This window comes from Epinephelus moara, chromosome 14 (genome assembly GCF_006386435.1).
Source record: "Epinephelus moara isolate mb chromosome 14, YSFRI_EMoa_1.0, whole genome shotgun sequence".
Taxonomy (NCBI): Eukaryota; Metazoa; Chordata; class Actinopteri; order Perciformes; family Serranidae; genus Epinephelus; species Epinephelus moara.
In genome coordinates, this window is record NC_065519.1 from 23,090,191 (window position 1) to 23,112,842 (window position 22,652).

Here is a 22,652-nt window from a genome sequence, read left to right on the forward strand (position 1 = left end):
AAACTATGAAAAAAAGTCATAGTATAGCATGTCGTCCAAAACTATGAAAAAACATCATACATACTATATCGTATGTCTTCCAAAACATGGAAAAACGTCATAGTATAGCATGTTGTCCGAAACCATGAAAAAATGTCATAGTATAGTATGTCATCCAAAATCATGAAAAAAAGTCATAGTATAGTATGTCGTCCAAAACCATGAAAAAAAGTCATAGTATAGCATGTCGTCCAAAACCATGAAAAAATGTCATAGTATAGTATGTCGTCCAAAACCCTGAAAAAAAGTCATAGTATAGTATGTCGTCCAAAACCATGAAAAAATGTCATTGTGTAGTATGTCATCCTAAAACCATGAAAAACAGTCATAGTATAGTATGTCGTCCAAAATCATGAAAAAAAGTCATAGTATAGTATGTCGTCCAAAATCATGAAAAAACGTCACACTATATAGTATGTCGTCCACAATCATGAAAAAAACGTCATAGTATAGTATGTCGTCCAAAACCATGAAAAAATGTCATAATAAGGTATCTCATCCAAAATCATGAAAAAAAGTCATAGTATAGCATGTCATCCAAAATCATGAAAAACGTCATGCATACCATATCGTATGTCTTCCAGAACCATGAAAAAAAGTCATAGTGTATTATGTTGTCCCAAAACATGAAAAAACAGAATAGTATAGCATGTCGTCCAAAACCATGAAAAAATGTCATAGTATAGTATGTCATCCAAAATCATGAAAAAATGTCATGGTATAGTATGTCGTCCAAAATCATGAAAAAGTCATAGTATAGCATGTGGTCTATAACCATGACAAAATGTCATAGTATGGTATGTCGTCCATAACCATGAAAAAATGTCATAGTATGGTATGTCATCCAAAACCGTGAAGAAAATCATACGAAAAAATATCATAGTATAGATGCCAAAAAAGTCATAGTGAAGTATTTTTTTAAAAAAAGTCATAGTATAGTATGTTATTCAGTCATTGAAAATCATGAAAAAAGTTATGTCAACTATATCATAGTATATTGTTAACAATGTGAAAGGTATCTGAATAGTCAGATGTCATAGAAATATGTATGTCATAAAAAAGATATAAAGCATAGCATAGCATAGCATGTAATAAAACAATCAAAGTGTGTGCACTTTGCTGTGTGTGGCCCTTACCTACAGTATTTGCTCTTCAAAATTGTGTTGAGTCATCAAAAGTTAAAATCTCCTATTCTACATTTTGAAACATTTTGTTTCAAAGGTTTTTTTTTTATAATGGCCAGTTTAGCTGATAAGTTTCTGACAATTACACCTGGGGGTAATTCCCCCCAGACCCACCCATGGAGGGTTGTGTCACAAAAGGCATCCTCAATGTTAAGTGATTACAGCCCTGAAAATACCTGCAAACATAATGACATTCCCACCAACCTCAGCTGTGGTTTGTGTTCAGTGTTTAATGCTAACATGCTAAACTAAGATGGTGAACATGGTAAATATGATTGTGTCAGCATTGTTATTGCAAACATGTTCATGTAAGCATCTAGCTCATACTTACAGCCCCACAGAGCTGCTGGCATGGACCACCTGCTAAACCTAATACTGTTTGCTACTGATGAGTACTACTATACTGTCATGTACAACAACAGTGACTTCGTGGAGGTGAACACAGAGAAAATGTCAGAATAAAACACACACTGTAATATATCTGCAGCCCTGGATTGTGATACACCTGATATAGACATCAAATAACAGCAGAGTCACAGGAGAGACAGGTCCAGAGTGTTTTTTTATTATTTGGTACCCATGAATAGATAGCAGGTGCTTGAGTGTTTTAGAGTGCCAGTAGTAATCTTGCTGATTGAGAAACTAAAAGCACAAAATGCCCTGAATATGTTACATGCATAGTAATGTGCCCATATCATAATAAAGTGTGCTTTTTGGATAATGACATTTAGCCAATTTACATCTACAATGCACCCTGTACATAGTGTCATTGTGTTTGTGCTGAGAGTAACATTTGGTACATCAACTCGAGTTAAGCATCTCTCTCTACCTTATAATCAAGAGGTTATTGGTTTATGATATTATTAATATGACCTGTACAGTGCATTGCAACGACTCTAATAGAAAATAATAGGTGATTCACTCATTCAGCAGTGTGGTCTGTCACTGTGTGCAGTCACTGGCCTCACGGGGGCGCTGTGAGACTAAAACCTCCTCAGTCCGAGCACTTTCTGTCTGTAGAAGAAGTTTGATGCCACAGTGGAGCACAGAGGCCTTAATGTTCAGTGTGCTGCGCCCGTGACGGGACAAATGTTGTTCCCAGTTGCATGTCAGAGCTTCTGATGTCCAAACACTGAGGAGTGTCGCTCCAGTTCAGGGCTGTGCCGTCTTCAGAGAGTCAAACCATCTTCCTCCGATGCCATTATGGTCCAATAACATGCACCATTTCCCCCACAGTCATTAAAACACATGACGATCATTAGCTGGAGAGTACATTTTGCCATACAAAAGTGGGCAGGTTTAATTGTTTCAACAAACCAAAAGATGAGATATCCATGCAGTAAAAAAGCAACAAAACACAAATGATCCCGTATTGGGCTGCAGGCCTTGTAATATCTCCAGGATCAGAGAACAAGTTATAGTTTTGACATCATGATGTCCTGGTGAGCACAGTTTAATACAGTCTGTAACACTCTGTTACTGGTCCTGTGGTTTAACCACCACTAGATGGACCCATGGCACTGGAAACATTAAAACCTACATTATAGTCCAAAAAGCAGGTGGATGCTATTTCACTGAGACTGTGCACACTAAAACTGGGACTACGGGTCATGTTTGTATTTAAGTTTCTCAGTTACTCACACAGACTTTTTTAATGGACTAATTTGGAACTTGCAGCCCAGGAGTTCAATGAACCAATTTGCCAACTGGATTAAATTAATCTTTGCCACAAGTCTCATTACAAAGCACTGTTGTAGGGAAAAAAAAACCTCAACAAAGACATTTAGATGAAACATGCAACGGTGCAGTATGAATGCTACATTAAGCCCTTATGCCAGATTTTGGAATGTAATGAAGCATGGACAGTTGTACCTTTTTTTGTAGACGTTAACTATAACTCATGGGAGAAAAAAATTACTGCCAAAACTATGCTCACTGTTTAACTGACATGTCATGTGCTTTATAATATAATAATAGAAATTTTAAGGATATAAAAAGGATATATTTCTAAAAAAAAAAAAAAAAAAAAAAGAAGTGGTCTCACACTTTGTTTATTGCTGGCTGCCTTGTGAGTCGAGATAAATGCAAAATACTGTAGGTTGTTGTCTGTGTTGACGCCACAGCTACACCAATAGTCAATTCATTGCAAATGTGGTGGCAAATAGCTTTTAAATGTAGTTTTTTATCAACACCACAGATGTGCTTTCAACATCCAATAATAAACACGTCTAGAAAACAAAATGAAAACCGATCAACTTAGTCGACAAACAGCCTGACGACCAGTTCGCCGACTAAGTGATGAAAAGAGGGCAGCCCTAGTCTGAATGTGCTTATACTGTATGCTGCATGCCATGTGGTGTGTTGGCTGGCTGAGGTTCCCCTTGTCAGCATTGTCTTTTCCCTCAGTGGTTCCGTTTGGGGCGTTCACCCCGGCAGGCCCAGTGCTGCACTACCAGAACGGCAGCAGTCCTCGGAGCAGTGTGTGAGAGCCTCCACAGCAGCCCTGTCCAGCCCAGCTCCACTGTCTGCGCCCCCGCCCCGGCCCCGGCCCCTGTGTGGCGGTCACCCCTCCAATAGGGTCTGGCTGAGCTCCTCCGGCACAGGCTGTGTCAGGATGACTGCATCAGGCCTGTCAGGCGCTTTCCCGTCAACGACTTGCCCTAGAAGGTTAATTAGAAAGGAAAACACATGAGACGCTGCGGGTACGAGCGCTTCATATTTCATGCGTTTTCTAATCTAAAATGCTTCATGTGACTAGCATGTTATCATCCTATAACAGGTATGAAGAGCCATAACAGAGTGTAATATGGATATAACTGCAAAAAGCCACTGATAGTGAGCCAGCCAGTGTGGTTTGTGATATGAACAGCCCCAGCTACAAATGACTTACCACACTGCGGGTGAACTTCTCCAAGGAGGTGCGGCGGCCCTGTTCAGTGTCTGCTGGCTGCTGTTTTGGGAGGGGGGGAAGCAGGGTGAGTGTTTGGGTCAGGTACGGGTGTTGTCGGGGGGTCAGGGAGGTGGGGGTGATGTAGTTAGTGAGGAGAAAAGGGGCCAAGCATTGCAAAAAAATGAGGGCCGAGGACAATGTGGGAGTTTTTTTTTTTTTTTTTTAGGAAATGGAGTGGGGTCAGTGACAGGCCAGCAGGAGGAGCAGTGTCCAAACGGGAAAGGGCAGAAAGGCTAGCATGAACAGAGGCAGCTGTGATTTGCTTCAAAACGCTCCATATTACACAGTAACAGCTAAATGTTTATTTAGAGAGTACACTGACAGCAAAATAAAGTCACCATTTCTCTGACAAGTTACATTAGGCTGCGTCTGTCAACCTCTGTGCTCTCTGTCATATCACTATACTGTCTGTTGCTGCTTATTTCTATTTACAGCATGACTGCTGCTCCTCTTTTACACAGCAGGTTGCCTGTGCTTGGCATATGATGTCATGTTTCTTTCTTTTTTTTTTTTTGGGACTGTTCCCTTGACATTTTACATAATTTAGCAGTTTCCTTGCACCTGCATCTTGTGCACAGTTGTTTTGCCTTTTGGGAGCTCTGTTAGTAGTCTCATGACAGTATCACACTGCAGAGTGTCAGACACTGTTAGGAGCTGCCAAATGTCATTAAAATGACCCACCTCTGTAGTGTGTAAGTGTGATCACATTACCCTCAAGTGCAAATACTAAACCCTGATCAATAGTGGTGGAAAAAGTAGAGTAGAGTTTTTCTTAAAAAAGTAGCAATACCACAAGTGTCAGCATCAAAATATGCTTAAAGTACCAAAGGTAAGTAAATAAGTAGAGCACAGTTAGTAGTTAAACATAGGTAGATCTACACAGCATTACAGCCATTCATTATTAAACATGCACTTCCCATGCATTTGCAAATACATAAACTAGTAGCACTTGTTAATTTCCTTGCTCGTTCATTCGTGCCACCGACTAGCTGCATGTGCCATTAGACCAGACCGGCACATAGTCACTTGGCAAAACATCAAAGCCACGCCCCTTTTGTGGACAGAAAATCAAACATCCATTTATTTGGTAAAAGGACTGCCCTTTCTAGTCTGCTGACCACTTAAAGGGCTTTCTACACTACAAAAATCACACACACTCACACACCAATGGAACAGCCATTGGGAGCAATTTGGGGTTCAGTATCTTGCCCAAGGATGCTTCGACATGTTAAACTGGAGGAGCTGGGGACTGAACAACCTGCTTTACCTCTGAGCCACAGCTGCCCCCGATTATTTCTTGCAAAGAAACACATTTTTTATAGACATGTCTGATAATTGTTTTACAACCTTGCCTTAGCCTGAGCGACACTTTAATAAATTAAGGTTGATCGCCATCGTGTTCCATTGGTCTTCCCCCTGTCCAAGTGGATCAATGACCCAATACAGTGGCGGATTTTGCTGAAACATTAGCTATCTATCAGTAGTAACTGTGTGCCTTATTTAAACTTTTCTGGCCTGCTTACTGTTGCTGCTTCCTCTGCAAGCCACTTTGCAACCCGCCTCCGCCCCAGCTCCTCCTTTTCATGCTGTGTCTGATTTATCAATATCATTTCTGTTTGTCGTTGATGCTGCAATGTTCTGTTCCTGGGGGGTCTTTGCTGCTGTTCTCCCCACCTTAGGCTTTCCATGTAAGCGCATGGAAGGGCAGGGAGGTTCGCCCTCTCTGCCTCAGGCTTTCCTCATTTGCACATGGAAGGGCAGATGGGTGTGCTCTCTGCATTAAGGGGCTCTAGTTTCGCAGACCGGGCTAGGCGGGGGCACAGCGCAGGTTTTGGTGACGTGTGCGCACTGTCCGCCGGTCAGCCAAACTTCCACCTACACTGGCTGCGCTCCGCCTGCGCTGACAGTAGACCTGGTTTCAGCTGGCAAGCTTTTAGTGCACCTTTGGCGAAGCCTTTTAGCACGAAACTGTCACTGCGCCAAGCTGGATCTGTCGACACCTCCCCCTGCTGCGCCGCGACACCCATCTCAGCGCACCTCGGTCTGCCAAACTACCAAACTGAGCGCGCCTCGGGTTGCGCTGCTCAAAACTAGCTCTGCCACCCTGCGCCACGCCGGGAAACTAGAGCCCAAGGTTTTCAAGGTAGGCATGTGGAAGGGCAGAGGTGTGCTCTCTCTGCCTTAAGGGATTCCACGTAGGCACGTTGAAGAGGCTTTCTGCGTAGGCCTAGGAAAGACAGAGAGGCCCCAGAACAGAGCCATACCGCCAAATATAATACTGCAAATGGAAATAAAGTTTTCTTTGACTAAAGTGTTCCTGACTGAACAACATGTTCCTGTTTCTCTCCTTATGTGACAGTGTGTTTCTTTCCCTGAAAAGGAGGCGTGGCTTTGGCAATGATGCACTGCTAGTCTGGTCTCTGTCTATCACATGATACTAGTAATGCTTCAGTGGTCACAGAATGCAGCACTAGATTTTGAATTAATAATACAAGGAACTTATTTTGTTTAACGTTAGACATGTTTTGGGATTTTAATGAACATATTTTAAGGCTTAGCCAAAGAAATGTATAATCAAAAGGTTTTCAAAACATTCTCCTACTTCCAAACCTTATCCAGGCCTGGAAAATTGTTTTTCTAATTTATAAATTTTTCCAAGAATTTTAAGACTGTGGGAACCCTGGATTAAAATAGTGCCCAAGTCTAATTACTGACTACATACATACAACAGATATGAACCTGGAGTGTCTTTTAAATCATAAGAAGAAGAATCAAACCAACATGAAAAATGCAACGAGAGACAAACTTTTGCAAAAAGAAGAGGTGAGGTAGGGGTCAGTGGGAGCAACTCACCTTCTTTCTGGCTAACAGGAGGTCTTGGTAGATGTTGGATCGCAAAAAGCGTGCATAGCTGTCACTTTTCATTAGCTTGAATATGTGCTCCTGCAACACACAGAAAAACTGATGAGTGTGTGTTGGCCAGGTAGAAAAAGGGAGTGAACAAATAAAGTGCAGAGAAATAAAGGAGGTCGGATTATGGTAATGCAGCACATGCATGTGTGATTCGGGATCGGTGATGCACACCGAGCGTGCTGACATGAACGTCAGAGTCCCGTGAGACAGAGCTGAGTAATGTCCTGCCAGTGAGAGGCGTTCCACGTCACACATCACCAGCCCACTTTGAACCAGAGGAATCCATGGTGAACAACCTATTCATGGCATTACTTGCCTCATTAGGCCCTGGCACAAACACACTCTGTCATTCTTCTTCTCTCCTCTCTCTTTCTGTTCCTCCGTGCCCTCTCTTTCAATCACTTGTGTAACATGAGTGGGGTGGAAGGGTTCAGTGTTTCTGTGGGCAAGTGGATGGAAGAGGAAATAAATGGCTGTAGTGTGAGAGTGTGTTGTAAACAGGGATGTAGTGGAGAGGAAACCCATCTGAACTCAGTGAAAGGACCTTTTATACTTAGAAAATAGAGCTAATACGTACATGAAATAATTAATTCATTATTTTGTCTTTATGAAGGCGACAGTCTCAGCACTTTTTATGTCCCACTTACGCAATTTTTATGCAGAAATAGAGACGTATTGGTTGTATCTATGTGTGCAGGTGCAGGGGTGTTGGCACTGTATGTGCCTGGTGTTTATTCAGACTTGTGTGAGCGTGTGGTCATGCGTGCGTGAACATCTATAGTCATGTGAATTCATCCATGAGGAAGAACAGTTCACCTGAGCGTCCTCGTAGCTGTATCGGCCGGGGTCTTTGAGGTTCTGGCTGGTGCGCTCGTAGCTGTGAGAGTCCAGGTTGATGGAGCTCGGCGCTCCCTCGGCCAGAAACTCCTGCCAGATCTCCTGCGCTCTGGAGGACACTTCCTGGAGCGGCCGCCGCTTCAGATCCTGCACTGCTAACCAGAACCTACAACAGCATAACATAAGATACAGTGTATAAAATATTGGCAGTTCAGCTGCGTGTTACATTAACTGGTATACTGACAATGCCATTTAATGTGACTACTGAGTTAATATGAATACTGATTAAATATTGATATTTTTTATAATATGTTAACACATTTGTTTCTACGTAGTGATAGAAGAAGTATTTATACTTAATTACCTGGAAATAGCAACACCACAATGTAAAAAAGCAGGATTCAAATTTTTACTTGCATATGTAATTTATGTGTGTCAGTGGTAATAAAAATACTAATTAGTAGTATTCAGTATTATATAATTTCATGTATTATTTATCAGTACTGCATGATGCAAACATGTAAGCAGCATTTTAACAGTGTACAGTAGCAGGTGGAAGTAAAGCTATTTTTTTTTATACTGTTGCATCAAATATTTCATAACAAATCCTTACACAAGGTTGTCTGTGTAAAACCATAATCAGCAAAGCAACTAAAACAACCACAAGTTCTCCCTGTTAAATGTAGTGGAGCTGTGGTGCAATCACAATAAACTTTAGAGGGTACAAGTACCCCTAAATATTCAGGAAGAATTTCATTGTCCATCTCAACAATGCATTGATTCTGACTATTTCTATGCTCTTGGAATGTGCATAAAATTTGTCACCAATTGACATTAATTTCCAGTGTAACAGTGAACCTTGAACGCATTTAACAAGACCGTATTGACGTGTCAAATCTGGGTTCAAGGAAGAGAAAATCACTGCTTGTTCAGGTCATGGCTAGACCAAATACTAGTTCTGTCGAGATTGCAAAACAAGGCTTACATAATCTGTAACCTTACCTTTGTAATATTTAAAAGCAGCAAAGTGATGCTGAGGTAAGCCAGGTCTACACTCTACTAACAGTAAAGAGCTGACACGAGCTTCCAGCTGTCTCTGAAATTCTAAAACTCTCAACTACATGATGACATTAAAAAAATGACATAGTACGGTATGTCATAAAAATATCGTAAAAACTCATAGTGCAGTGTGTCATAAAAAAGTCCTAAAAAAGTCATAGTATTGTTTGTCATATAAAAAGTCCTAAAAAAAGTCATAGTATTGTTTGTCATATAAAAAGTCCTAAAAAAGTCACAGTATTGTTTGTCATATAAAAAGTCCTAAAAAAACAGTCTTTATCATAGTATAGTATTTTATATAAAAGCCACGGTGTAATTTGTTATTTAAAAAAAACAGTCCTAAAAAATGTATGTCATAAAAATGTCTTTAAAAAGTCATAGTATAGTGTGTCATAAAAAAAGTCATTAAAAATACATAGTATAGTAACAATAATAATAAAAACATTTAAAATATCATATTAAAAAAATGCAGAAAATATTCATAGTATAGTCTTTCCCACAGTGTGTATAGTGTGTCATCAACATGTCAATATAAATTTATAGTACAGTATGTCATTAAAAAAGTCCAAAAAAGTCATAGAATTTTTTTCTATTATTGATTGGTCAGTGTATCCATGGCAACTGCATCATGCAAGTAATCACCTGATCCACTGCTGGTATAAAAAAAATTGATCATAGCTTATTTTAGAAAGTCTTGACGGCCTCACCGCAGATTCTCTGAGCTGAACTCTGACTCGAGGAACTTCAGGAACTGGTCTCGTCCTGCCGGATCTTTGAGCGCCTCCTCCAGAGAGAAGCCCCATTTCTTCACACGCTGCTGGCTGGGGTCACGACTGCTCCGAATAAAACAGATTAGAGAAGAAAAGAATAAAATAGGTCATTTTTGTGCATGGTGTACAGAGAGCAGAATATCAGAGCAGAGTGAACCTTTGGGAACGCCAGCATTAGTTCTCATTTGAGATGAGATAGAAACAGACAGACCCCCTCTAATTCAGGAACAAAAGTTCATCAGCACCGAGACCTTTTCACTCCACCTGACCTCTGTGTTGGTTTAAAGCAACATCAGCATTCTGTAAACTCTCAGCCCACATCCCGACATGACCCCTACAGCCTCACCTTGCCTCCAAGTCCCAGAAGGAAGTGTCATCACCAACCCAGGGGTTGGAAGGCTCTGTGGCCGACACGAAGGGGTCATATTCCATGAACTGCTCTGTGTAGCACATCAGACTGTCGGCCACTTTGGAAACCTTCATACAGTGTCTGTCCAGCTGGATGTTCAAGAAGGTAATCTGATGGAGAGGGGGAGAGAATAATGAGGAAGCTAAATAAGGTCACAGCTCATCAGTCTGCGTCCCCGTCTGTCGTTATGATGGATGGGTGAGGCAGACTGCTGGTAATGACCTAAGGAGAAGACTGTCACACCGCGAGTTACCTCCTTCTGAACGTCCTCTTTGGTGGGCTTCCTGGTTGGCTGGGAGCTGATGTGGACGGGACTCGGCTGGCTCTGGCCATCATCTGGGACCCCATAGACTGACTGGGGAAGACGAGAGGAGAAACATGTTGTTTTGTTTGGCTGCTGTTGTTGTTGTTTTGATCAACTATGACAGATCAGGGACTAGATATTGTGGTTTGATTAATGTCAGGTAATAGCTGTGGGAGCAGGGCTGTAGCTTCCATTGACGTCATCGTGGCCGCAGGATTGTGTCTGGGAATTGGGGAGGTTTTAACAACTCAATGGGAGTCTATACTCTACAGTTACACACAGATAAACACATGGTGGGTTTGAATTTGTAGAAATGGTTGAATCTTCTGTTTTTTGATTGCTTTTCCCACAGATATTTCTAGTACTTAGTAATTATTGATCTCTCGCAGGGAAAAGGTCAGTATTTATACATGTTCTGTAAATAATTCTATGTTTTATGTATTATAAAATGTCTACTTTTTGTAAAAAAAAAAAAAAAAAAAATCAAATAAAAAAAACATATACAGACGATGTCATTTCATCTTCTATATATACTTTTTTAAAATCAGAATTATTTTTTTCTTAAAATTATTTTATAAATTATTATCTATTTTTTAAATGAGCTATTTTTAATTAAAAAAATCTTATTACAATACCAAAAACACATTTAGTTTTTTTTTGGCATTTTGTGGGATACAATACTAAAATTTAAAAAATAAATACACTTTTAAAAAAAGACAAATATTATATAATTTAACAAAAATGAGGGTGACATATTTTTCATTTTATATTATTTCTTATTCAAATATTTTATAATATAACAAAACTTTATTAAAAAATAGTGAACACAGGAAAAAGCTTTGAAACATTGAGAGATCAAACTGACATAAAAAAGTAATGGAGTGGCTAAATAAAAAAAAACAATTGAATTAAAGGTTTTGATGACTGGTGAAAAAAAAATTCTTTGGGACTGGTGAGTAGTGTTGTGTCGTCTGCGAACAAGTTGTTCAAAAGAACGAATCTTTTGGGTAAACATGAACTGAAGCGAATCACTTCCTTAAATCATCTTTTCATTTCTTAGCACAGTTGAGCTCTCAGTCAGTTACTACATGTATTATACAGTGAGCACGAGTCGCTCGAACCCGCCCCTCTTCCCTCTCCCTCCCCCTCATGTCTCTAAGTAGGAAGTAGCACCGGATTTTTTAGTTTATAATTCAGTGTCGTGTCAGTGTCCAAATAATGTGCTGTACATAATAGCAAATAAATCTTAAATCATAACCTTCAACTCTTAAGCAAGTTCCAAGTCACTGTGGTAAAATTAAGCAAGTCAGGTCAGGTCAAGCAAGTCACAAGTCAAGTCATACTCACAAACTCACAAAGATAATATGACTTAAACTGCACCCAGTGGAGGAATCCAACTGAATTTATTAATACCTCTACTCCACTACATTTATCTGACAGCTTCAGTTACTAGTTACTTTACAAATGAGATACAGCTGGAACTATGAGTCAACTATTTAATTGGCAGAAAATAAATCTGCTACTATTTTAATAATCATCTAAGTTGTTCTATAATTCAAAAACATTTTATGGATCCAGCTTCTGTCACAGCAGGCAGGAACAGTTGTTATGCACTGTGGCAGTATCAAAACCTCGTACAATTTAAGAGGAAAACGGCCAGGCGCTCACAGTGTGTCGCTAGTTGCAAAGCACTGTGAACAGGAGGTTGGAGAGCTCATAGCATGGGGATGAGTATCAGCCGGCGGGTCCTCCCCCACTGCGATTTATGCGTCGTCATATTTTAAAAACAAGATGCTGATCTCAATATCTAGAAAAATACAAATATCAAATATAAAAAACTGGTCCTTTTAAGTCATCTGTCTCAAATCAAGAGTCAAGCAAGTCTCAAGTCCTTAAATTTGCAACTCAGTCACATGACTTGACTCAAGTCCCCCACCTCTGCATTATAGAGTAGGACTTCAGCTTTCGGTTTGCGAACTAAATTCTCCATTTTCAGTTCACTGGTTTGCGAGCTGAAATGAACATTCAGCCATGTTTCATTTCAGTGAGCGGGGCTACGTGCAGTCGGAGCTCTGGTGAAGCACTTAACGATTCGGTGAATGAATCTTTTGAGTGAATCTTTTGAATAAACGGATTCTATTGAGTCAGTACACTGAAGAACTGCTCTGCCCATCAGTCGTGGTGAAGTGGTACTGAACTTCATTATTTTTAAACTACTGAGGTCATCTATTGCAAAGCTTTGCTAAAAACTTTTGCTGAGATAACAATCACACCAAGGTTTGGAAAGCTAACTCCATCGTCTCCTCTCCTCACCTTTTTTACCCTGTGTGGGTTCCTCTCTCTCCGGCACTTGCGGATGTCCATCTCTGTGGTGTTGACACAGCCTGGCTGTGGGAGGCGACAGGAGACAGAGCGTGTTTCTGGGTCAGATAACAGTGTTTCTCCGGCATGCATTGTCTGCGCCCGTCCTCACACAATATGATGCTGTTTCTCTATTCAGCAATGCCACACTCACAAAAGGCTTGTATGCAAAGTGACTGGCACCAAATCTGATTCTGCTACCGACAACAAAACAGAGCTCTAAGCTGAACAGTGTGTGTCGCTGAATCTGCTGTTTTCAGGCTTTAAATGCTAAAATTGTCTACCTACATAACAGTTCTTCTTTTCTTTCTTTCTTCTGTGTTAATTTCCATTTTTACACTTGCAGCATCTGACCCTCATTTCCTTTCCTGTCCTTTTGCCATGACTTTGGCCTTGACTCACCACTGGCCGATGGACGTCCCAGAAAGCCCTCTCCTGGCTGTCCAGGATCTTCCTCTCTGCCTTGTCCTTCTTCCGGTCAATCCTGTCAACAGAATAAGCAGGCCACTCATATATAGAACACATACATCTGAAATACAAACACAATAAATCAGGCCATGTAATGAAGTCGCACACTCTTACATCCATGATAATACCACAGGCCAGGCCGAGCTTAAGTCTTAACCTGTCTGCTCTCTTCACCAAGCGATGCCAGGTTTCACCGCTGGTGGGGCCGAGCTCTTACATAACTGACATTTACCGATCGGCCCTCGCTCTGTATTGTTTACTCCCCAGATGTAAGAGGACTTACTGCTTTCCATAACACCCCCTACTTGTACAATACAGCGGGCCAATAAACAGTGACGTCTTTAAAGGGTTTTACAGACAAAGAGATGAAGGCACTAAAATGCTGGAGATGTCAGTGCTGTGCTTACACATACAAGCCACCAGATGGAAGTCTTACTAAGAGATAGAAGTTAGGGAGAATTGTGTGTGTTTAATTCCATAGGGGGATGCTTGTTGTATTTAATGCATGTACGCCTGCAGTCAAAACAGGGCTTTGCTAATGAGAAAGGCATTGGCCCAGCGCCCAACTGACAGCGCACACTTCAAACCCCTGGAGGGTTTACAGGGAATACTCCTTTACATATCTTTCAAATTATATATTGTATCTTTTTACATTTATTATATATGTAATTATACAAATAAACAAACACTGTAGCCTCCACTCTTCCTTGGAGAAATAACATTCAAATCATGCATGCAGCCAGCGGCTAGTTTGAATGCATATGAACCTGATCTCACCGGCAGCTCTCTATCCCCACGGCTCTCCTGCTAAAAGTATGTCACGTTAGCATGACTCTGACGTCAAGCGGCAACATGTTCTGACTCACATGTACGCTCATGTACTCACTTGACTTGAGCCTCAGCTTGCATGAAGATAAATTCCCACTTCCTGGCGAAAGCCCTCTGCAGCCGGGCGAGGTTTTCCTGGTGGAACCAATCAGGCATGGCGTTACGGGAGAAGGTTATTTGAATTCAGGGCCTTTGGATTACATTATCCAGTCACAGCAAGGGCCACAGCTGCCATAACTTTAGATTACCATTGCTGAGATGAGGCAACCTCTCGCTAACGTGTCCCTGAACAAGTTACTCAGCTGCTGATGTCACACAGTATTTGGAGTTTCAAGCACATGACTTGTTTTGGTTTACATGCACACTAACATTCCACTATTATTCCCAATATGACAATATTCTGTATTTGATACGGGTCATGTAAAGTGAATATTCCATTTAGATATTCCCAATTAGGCATTTATCTGAATGCAGCATGTTTTGATTAACACACGCAGGATATGAATGTATCATTTAGATCCAAGAGCATTCTCTGGGTGTGTATACAACACATTCAAAATGTGCATCTCAGTCACGGTATTTACCATCATCTCTGTGCATGGTCATGGATGTGTTGTACACAAACCAACAGTCTGCAAGGCTGTGGGGTAGAGATGCATGCCCAAAAGAAAAAGCCCACATTTCTGGTCAGAAGAAGAAACACACCTGCTTTTAAACCTTTTGAAAGACTGGATATCAGCAGGATTTCTGAGCATTTGCAAATACCGCAAGGCCGACCTTTTCAAGAAGCTGGTTGAAGGAAAGGAGAAGGCTGTGTTCAAGTCCACCACATGTGAAAAACTGGCACAACAGCCGTCCAACTTTTCCATATTTGATAAATGATATATTAGGGAATGTTAATTGGAGTATGCATGGCTGCACGTAAACAGAAATATTAGTGGAATATTACTTTTCATTAGCCACGTAAAAAAAAAAAAAAGGTAAGAATATTGTCTTTTTCAGAGTAAGGGCAAAAACCTGAATATTTTGTGCATGTAAACATAGTCTGTGTACATTCTGTGTTTGCTTACTTGCCAAGAGTTAAATGACAGGACTGACATCACTCTTGTGTCTGTACTGTAAATATGAAGCTAGCGCAATCAGTCGGTTAGCTTAGAATTCATTCATTTTCAGTAACCACTTATCTTTAAACAGAATCGCAGGTGTGCTGGAGCCTATCCCACCTGTCATAGGGCGAGAGGAGGGGTACACTTTGGACAGATTACCAGACTATGACAGGGCTGACACATAGAGACAGACAACCATTCACGCTGTGGGCAATTAACCTAGCCTGCATGTCTTTGGATTGTGGGAGGGAGCTGGAGTACCTGGAGAAAACCCACGCTGACACGGGAAAACATGCAAACTCCACACAGAAGGGCTCTGGCTGGCCGGTGGATTCAAACCTAAATCCTAGGTTGTGCTAACCACTGTACCACCGTACCAGCTCAGCATAAAGACTGGAAACAGGACCAACTTAGCTCTGTCCGAAGATAAGAAAATCCATTGGTCAACACCTCTGTGGATCTGCTTTTGTGGAAACGAGCCTCCCGTCTTCAACAGGCTTGAGACGCGCCCTCGTTGAGGACTTGGCTCAGATTCCAGAGTTACTTCTTATCCACTACAACATCTAATGTTTTATTTGTGATGTTGTAATGACGTTATTGCAAGTTGCTACTACACCGTTTAAACGCTACACTGCAACCAATACTCTATGGTATTTTACAACATCTGTTCAGCATCCTCTACATGACATTGCCTGTACTTAATATAATGATGCCGCAGTGGCGCTGCATATACGTGACAATTTAGCAGGTATAATAGGTTGTTGTTCAAAGTCTATGCAGCTTTGTTTACAAGTCATAATTTAACAGCTATCCTATATCTATTACAGCAGTGGTTCCCAACTGGTCCAGCCACACAGTCCAGATTTCTCCTTAGTAATTAGTTCAAGGTCCACACAGTTTAATACATTCAGCATCAGACTTGTGTTTGGCCATGTCGTTAAGCTAGTTTGCTGTATCTTTCAAGTAGCTGTCCACTCGCTCTACAGCAGGAAACGTCACTTCAAAATAAAACTTCTACGCTGGAAATTCACTGTACTTGAAAATAAAGTGTGTTTTTTCCAAACTTGAAATGTTCGCAAGTCACTTCCTGTCCATTCAGAATTGGCTCATGACCCACTTTTGGACTGTGACCCACCAGTTGGGAACCACTGCTTTACAGTATCTGCATCTTTACACTATACATGCAGTGGTTTTACCTGGGGGTTATGTCCTTAATCATTCCAAAGTTGCATTTTATTGTATATATCACCGCTGATGTGAGACCAGCAGATGATTACTAACAAAGGTCACGACTCACACCACAAGCTCATGAATTTATTGAGTGCAACTCACCGCACGATAAACTTTGCTTGGGTAAAAGAAATAAAAGCTTCACGAGCTCTTTCAAACGCCATAATGTACACATAATCAAAGCCGCATACCAAATTGTGCATCCTTAATAACACCATTAAAACAAACATCTGTCAAAGATACACTACATGACCTCATTACAATGAGAAAAACAACTCTGAGTACCAACTAGCAGGCATATTAACAGTGAGAGCAATGAGGCCTGGAGGCATAAAGTGACCTGAATAGGAGAGAAGGGAAGTCTACTGGACACTAGTTGCAGAGTGATTTAGAATATAAAAGTGCAGAGGACTGCTACTGTATAACAGCAGGAGATCAGCACTGCAGTAATGCCCCGCTTGAGACTGTATTGATTTGCTGATGCTACCATAGATATTTATATTTGGGGCCAGTAAATAACTGCATAGTAGTCTGCCCAGCATGCCCCCCAAAAATGAAAACCGACCTTTGACAGATTTAAGTGTAATTTGAGAATGGCTTTTTGCTGGGATGAATGGTTTTCGGCTTTTCCGAGGCCCCAGCGGACGCTGTTACAGCTCTTTTTGTTTTTCAGCAGTGTTAAACAAAACAGGAAATTCAGAGTATGGTCCATGCACAATGATTGCATTGAACTGAGAGCTTCCTGGCAAACATAAAAACCAAAAATGACAGTGTACTTACAGCCTCGTAGTCGGCTAGCTCAAGCCTGGCTTTATTCTGCATGGTTCGCTTGCACAGGTAAATGGCTGGAGGGGGGAAAGAGAGAAAGAGTGAGACATGAGGAGGGTAATCGAAGTAGTCAGCTGGGTTGTCTGCTTTGTAACAACAAAATAAAAAAAGGAATATTTCCAGTGGATGGCACTTCTATTTTTTTTTACTGAGGTCTCAGCTGTGTGAAGCAACACTAATGAATGTTTTGCAGGTGATGTGTTGTCTTCTGAAATAACAAGCCTCAAGTAAATGCCACGCAGAGAGCTGGAGATGTGGTCATATCAGTGGCTGTCCCTTTGTTTTGTTTGGCTAATCCTATTCCGCTGGGTTCTCTGTAGTGGGGGCTCCTCGGGGGGCAGATACATTACAGGGAATGGCCCCGTGGATCGATACTCTGCGAGTGTCAACAACAGATCTACGGTGTGAGTTGTGTTGCAGAGAGACAGCTGAAGGCATTAGCGAGATCTTACTGGTTTGGACAAAGAGGCAAAAAAACTGAGACAGTGTGTGACTCACCGTAGTCTGTGTTCTCAGGCTCCCAACAGTTTGAAGGCCAGAAGTATGGAGACTGATGAAAACAGAAGGGGATGAAACAGATTTTGTTTATTTACTCAAATAATCAGAATTACATTCTTTTCTTGCCATAAGCGTCTAGATACACAATAATATTCTCCAATATGAGTGTTAGAATCTCATTTCTCCCGCCGCCCACGCTCCCTCTGCAAAGTCAAAAGACAACTCATTGCTTGATGATGATCCTTGACGTCCGTGTGCTGCTAACTATCTGGGGAGCGATGGTAGCTATGTTCTCCCTATCCATATTTAATTGTCTATTGCAACTGATATTACAGATTCAAAGTTCATTCCCAAGTCCATTAATAATGGATCACTCACATCTATCATGCATTCTTAATAACGGGGCAGAATTAGAAGTTGGTGGTACTCGACCACATATTTCATTTTCCACTATTACTCATAACGGTAATTAGCCTAAGAGCAAAAGGCCGACGCTGATGAATGTGCTTGTTTGAGTGTAATGAACAAAAAGGTTAACATGCTCTCATTAGAGAGGATAAAGTTGAACTGTGAGACTTCACTGCAAACACAAAAAAAGAAAGCTAAACTGTGACAAACACAAGGCAGTTGTCATTAAATCTGGGTCTTCTACCAGACTCGTGTCTTTTTATAAACTTGCAAGCAAAAAATCCCCTGTCACTATGCCTTACAGCGCAGCTATGGAGACTGGCCAATGCATTTCAAATGCACCGTGGACTCTTTTTAGATGTTCTGATGACGTGGGCCTGTTGCATCACGACAACATCAGAGGGAATATTTTTAGCCCCCGCTGAATGAGCAAGTGTGACACACGCTGCCCTCCCTGCGCAGGCACAATAATGGCTTTTAATCTTGAGCAATAGAGGTGAAGATAAATGCATTCAGAGGTAGATTGAGGGGGAGGAGCGGGGGGTAGGCTGGTGACAGTGAAAAGTGCAGAGCCAGCGTGCAGCCGGCTCAGTGCTTCCCATAGGGGAGCCTGCCGAGTGGAGCTGGCCGGGATTAAGATGCTAATGGCCCAGTCACAGTAATGAGTCATCGTGGAGCCCGTTAGCCATCAGAGGGACCTGTCAAAGTTCATGCTGGATCAGACGGAGCAAAGAAAAAAAAACACCCCTCTGACAAGCCGCATGGCTGGCCCATAGGCCTTGTTCTGCGGCCCACCTCCTGCTCTGACGCAGCGTCCAGCAGGGATATACAGTATTGACCTTGGTGGGGTGAGTAATAGGCTTAGCAAGGATTGCTCTCATTAGCATCACGCAATAAACATATCCCTCTGATAAACTAGCATCACCTCATTATTCTATTTAAAGGCCTCCTAACACATATCAAGGATACTCCCATGGTGGAGTTTTCTGTACCTGAAAGCGATAAAGGGTTCCATCGTCTTTAAGTGTCAGGACATGGTCGGAGATGGGGAAGATGTAGCCATGGGCGGCGATCAGGCTGCCAAGGTGGATGGCTTCAGCTGTCAACATGAGAGAGGGCGCACAAATGGGAGAGAGAGGAAGGTGATTTGAAATTGCTATCCTCTTCAATTGAGCTCTATTGTGCTTACATGTAATGACAGATTTCTCAGCAGGCTTACCTGGATCCTCAATGGAGAGGTTTTTCATCAGCCACTGAACAATGTCCGCCCCTGGCATTCAGAGAAGGACATTGGTTAGAAGTGGTGCCACAGTTCTACATGTGCAATAGTTTCCCACAAAAGCTGCAATCCACAAACACAAATTAGTTTTGAGGAAGTCTTTGTGATGCGTCTGTGCGGGTCAAAGCTGAGTAGGTGTCTGAATAAAACATAATGTTAACAAGTCTGCAGTCCTGTCTCGCTCCCCGCTCCTGGACAGCACAATATCTGGCCCGCTTTTTGTGCCTTGGCAGAGGCTGCTGAGAAAGATCGCGAGGCCATTGGGCCTGGGGGGAGCCATGTGAAGGAGTGACTCCGGAACAACCTTTGGGAGAGCGGGAGCGACCTCGTTGTCTGGTGACTCATGTCATACACAAGCACACGCATGCACAAACACATGAGGGAGTAGAGTGCATACACAGAGGGACACAGACAGAGAGAAGAAAGAGTAAAGTGTGACAAGGGCAGCGTCACACCACAGGCAGTTTCCTCAGCAGCTTAGGTCTTATTGGCAAAGACATTATCTGCCTCCAACCGTAGAAGCAGCAATTTAAATGAGCCCAAAAGGTCATATTTGCTTTTCTCATTCTGACTCTCTAAATGCGCTCGCTGGGTGACACAACAACTCACACACACACAATTATCAGCACATCAAGAAAGCCAATTCCTTATTAAGGAAGAGACACGCGAGGAACTGCAGCATATGTAAATGTGCAATCACATGCAGCCACATACAGTAAACAGGCATGTCCACACACACATAAACACACATACATACAAATACCAACCTGACACCACACTGGGGATCTTGGAGAGGAAGCTTTTGACAGTCCGGATGGCTACACCTCCTGCTTTCTCATCTTGTATTCGTGTAACAATGTCTTCAATCTGTGGGGAGGCCAGAGGGCAACGGTGTTAAAGATTCAAACACACAAACATAAAAAACATTTTCTACTTTATACAGAAGATATTTAAAAAATAGTTCTAACTACATAATTGGGACGCTTATGCTTATTCTTTGTCTGGATGTGAAACTCCTCAGTGATAGAAAGACATTCGATGTAAGGTCATTTTTGCTAGTTTTCAATAGTTACAGGAGCTCTTTAAACAAGTATTGAAATTCGTCGTTTTACAGAATCTCTTTTAAAGAAGAATAGGATTCACTTGAAACTGTCAGTTTGAAGATATATTGGTTTCAGCCAGGTCTCCCAAGGGTGTAATTTCAAAGTTTTATACTCTGTTGTTTCATCCTGACTCGTCTGTGTATGATTCCCTGAGGCCGTTGTGGGAGGGGGTAACACTTTGCTCTGAACTGATAGATATCACGATGTAACTTCCTAACTTGATTACTTACATCAAGACAAATATTTTTCATCTTAACACTTTTTCAGAAATTGTATGTTTTAATTTTTATACAATGCATTATCTAATTAAATATGTTCTTTATGCATACATTTCCAGAACAAAACGGTGAACTAAAATAAACACCTAAATGTGTATTTACTACTCGTGGCGCCCACTTCCTGTTCACAAATTTAAGGTTCAAGGTTATTTATTGTCAAATGAACAACAATTACAAGAGCAGTCGTTGCCATTTAAAAACTTGGGTCACAGGCTCCTTCCAACAATGCAATTTAAGTATGTATTAAATGAATAAATAAATAAATAATAATAAAATGATACAAGTAGAAACAAAAAGAGAAGCTGATTATAGGGATATAGGGAAGTAGCGCAAGGTATAAAAAGGATATAACATAAACAAGATATGAAGTGATGTAATCAGTTTGCATTAATATACAGAATGTAACAGGAATGTGTTGTGGTGAAATGTACATTCGCAAGACTGTGGATAAATATGTTCTTACGGAGGTGCAGACCATAATTTAAATAAGGTAAAGTGACATGTAATATAAAGTTACAGTGACCAAAGTGATGAGTTCAGAGTCCAACAATCTTACGGCCTGAGGGATGAAGCTGTCCCTGAGCCTAGTGGTGTGAGCAGATTTTCATACTACAGCCAAACAGTGCACTAAAATATGTTTCTCCAACATCTGAGGCAATAAATAGACTATAAAGTAAGGGTGGGGGAAAAAAATCGATACAGTATATTATCACAATATTTTTGTGCGATTGTCGTATTGTCACACAGTGCCAAGTATCAATTTTTTTTATTATACTATATATTATTAATATTTCAAATACAAATTAACCTACATGGAAAACATGATCAGTTGCTTTTTCTGTCCACTACATACATTTTGCTGCAAAAAAACTGACAGAAGTGAGATGAACAGACTGAAAACTTTATCTGAATGGATGATACAGGCGTTAACAAAATTTTCTTTAGGAACATTATTTGCAGTTGAAAACAGGTAATAAATTCGCAGTATATTTTCATTACTTTTGTGTGTAGAAAACTGAGTCAGCCCAAGACAAAATAGTATATGTTGCCTTTTTTGATACCACCACTGGGGGCACCACAACTAGAAATGTGGAATTCTACAGATAGCAGCTTTAAGGGTTGGGAAATAAATGAACTACCCAATGAGTGGACCCCAGACAACAGACTGGAAATTGACCTGTGACAATCCAATTCCACCCTATGATATCAGGGTGGAGGCTAAAGAGTTGAGTCTACACACAATGTGGTTTTGATAGTGATCTAAAGTGACACCCTGTAGAAAGCACTCTATAAAGCTCTGACCCTAAAGATAGAACAGGTCAAAGGTTCAACAGATCGAACAGTTTACTGACACACACATGTACTTGCGTGGTAGTATAGCCACACGTTGGATTGATTTATTTATCTGTAACACGTGCTTCGGTCAGAGGCTTCGGCCAATTGAAAAAAGGCTGTCACAGCTATTCGCCAGAGGCAGAGATAAACATCACACCTCAGACACAGCCAGGCCGCAAACACATCACACATCAGCCGCCTAAAATTAGGGCCAGGCACGGCCCAGCTCACCACTACACAGGGGAGAGCGCATACAGTAAACAAGCGAACATCCAGTCAACAACATGGACACACAAACACACATGAACATAAAGAAATCCATAACAGGGTATCTGCAGGTTTCAGTAAGTTAAATTTAAGACTTTTTAAGACCTTTTTAATGCCACCTTGAATGGAATTTAAGACCGAAAAAACTATAAATATAAGCGATGGTTGGGGGATCCCGCTGTACTATAACCAGTGCTT

General features: G+C 41.2%; 1 protein-coding gene across 2 annotated transcripts in view; it reads right to left on the reverse strand.

Moving 5' to 3' along the window:
• Nucleotides 1-1,766: 1,766 nt before the first annotated feature.
• Nucleotides 1,767-22,652, reverse strand: part of LOC126400992 (regulator of G-protein signaling 6-like) — a 62,198-nt gene continuing 41,312 nt past the window's right edge. The window contains exons 3-17 of one of the 2 annotated variants that reach the window (XM_050062016.1): nucleotides 20,239-20,338; nucleotides 19,412-19,462; nucleotides 19,185-19,291; nucleotides 17,785-17,836; nucleotides 17,239-17,303; nucleotides 14,181-14,257; nucleotides 13,229-13,310; nucleotides 12,779-12,853; nucleotides 10,415-10,516; nucleotides 10,099-10,271; nucleotides 9,690-9,815; nucleotides 7,903-8,089; nucleotides 7,027-7,116; nucleotides 4,114-4,173; nucleotides 1,767-3,883 (exon numbers count right to left, since the gene is read on the reverse strand). In XM_050062016.1, the coding sequence (XP_049917973.1) occupies nucleotides 3,833-3,883; nucleotides 4,114-4,173; nucleotides 7,027-7,116; nucleotides 7,903-8,089; nucleotides 9,690-9,815; nucleotides 10,099-10,271; nucleotides 10,415-10,516; nucleotides 12,779-12,853; nucleotides 13,229-13,310; nucleotides 14,181-14,257; nucleotides 17,239-17,303; nucleotides 17,785-17,836; nucleotides 19,185-19,291; nucleotides 19,412-19,462; nucleotides 20,239-20,338 (1,398 nt within the window). In that variant the 3' untranslated portion in view covers nucleotides 1,767-3,832. The remainder of the gene's footprint in view (nucleotides 3,884-4,113; nucleotides 4,174-7,026; nucleotides 7,117-7,902; nucleotides 8,090-9,689; nucleotides 9,816-10,098; nucleotides 10,272-10,414; nucleotides 10,517-12,778; nucleotides 12,854-13,228; nucleotides 13,311-14,180; nucleotides 14,258-17,238; nucleotides 17,304-17,784; nucleotides 17,837-19,184; nucleotides 19,292-19,411; nucleotides 19,463-20,238; nucleotides 20,339-22,652) is intronic. The other variant, XM_050062017.1, reaches the window with a different exon arrangement.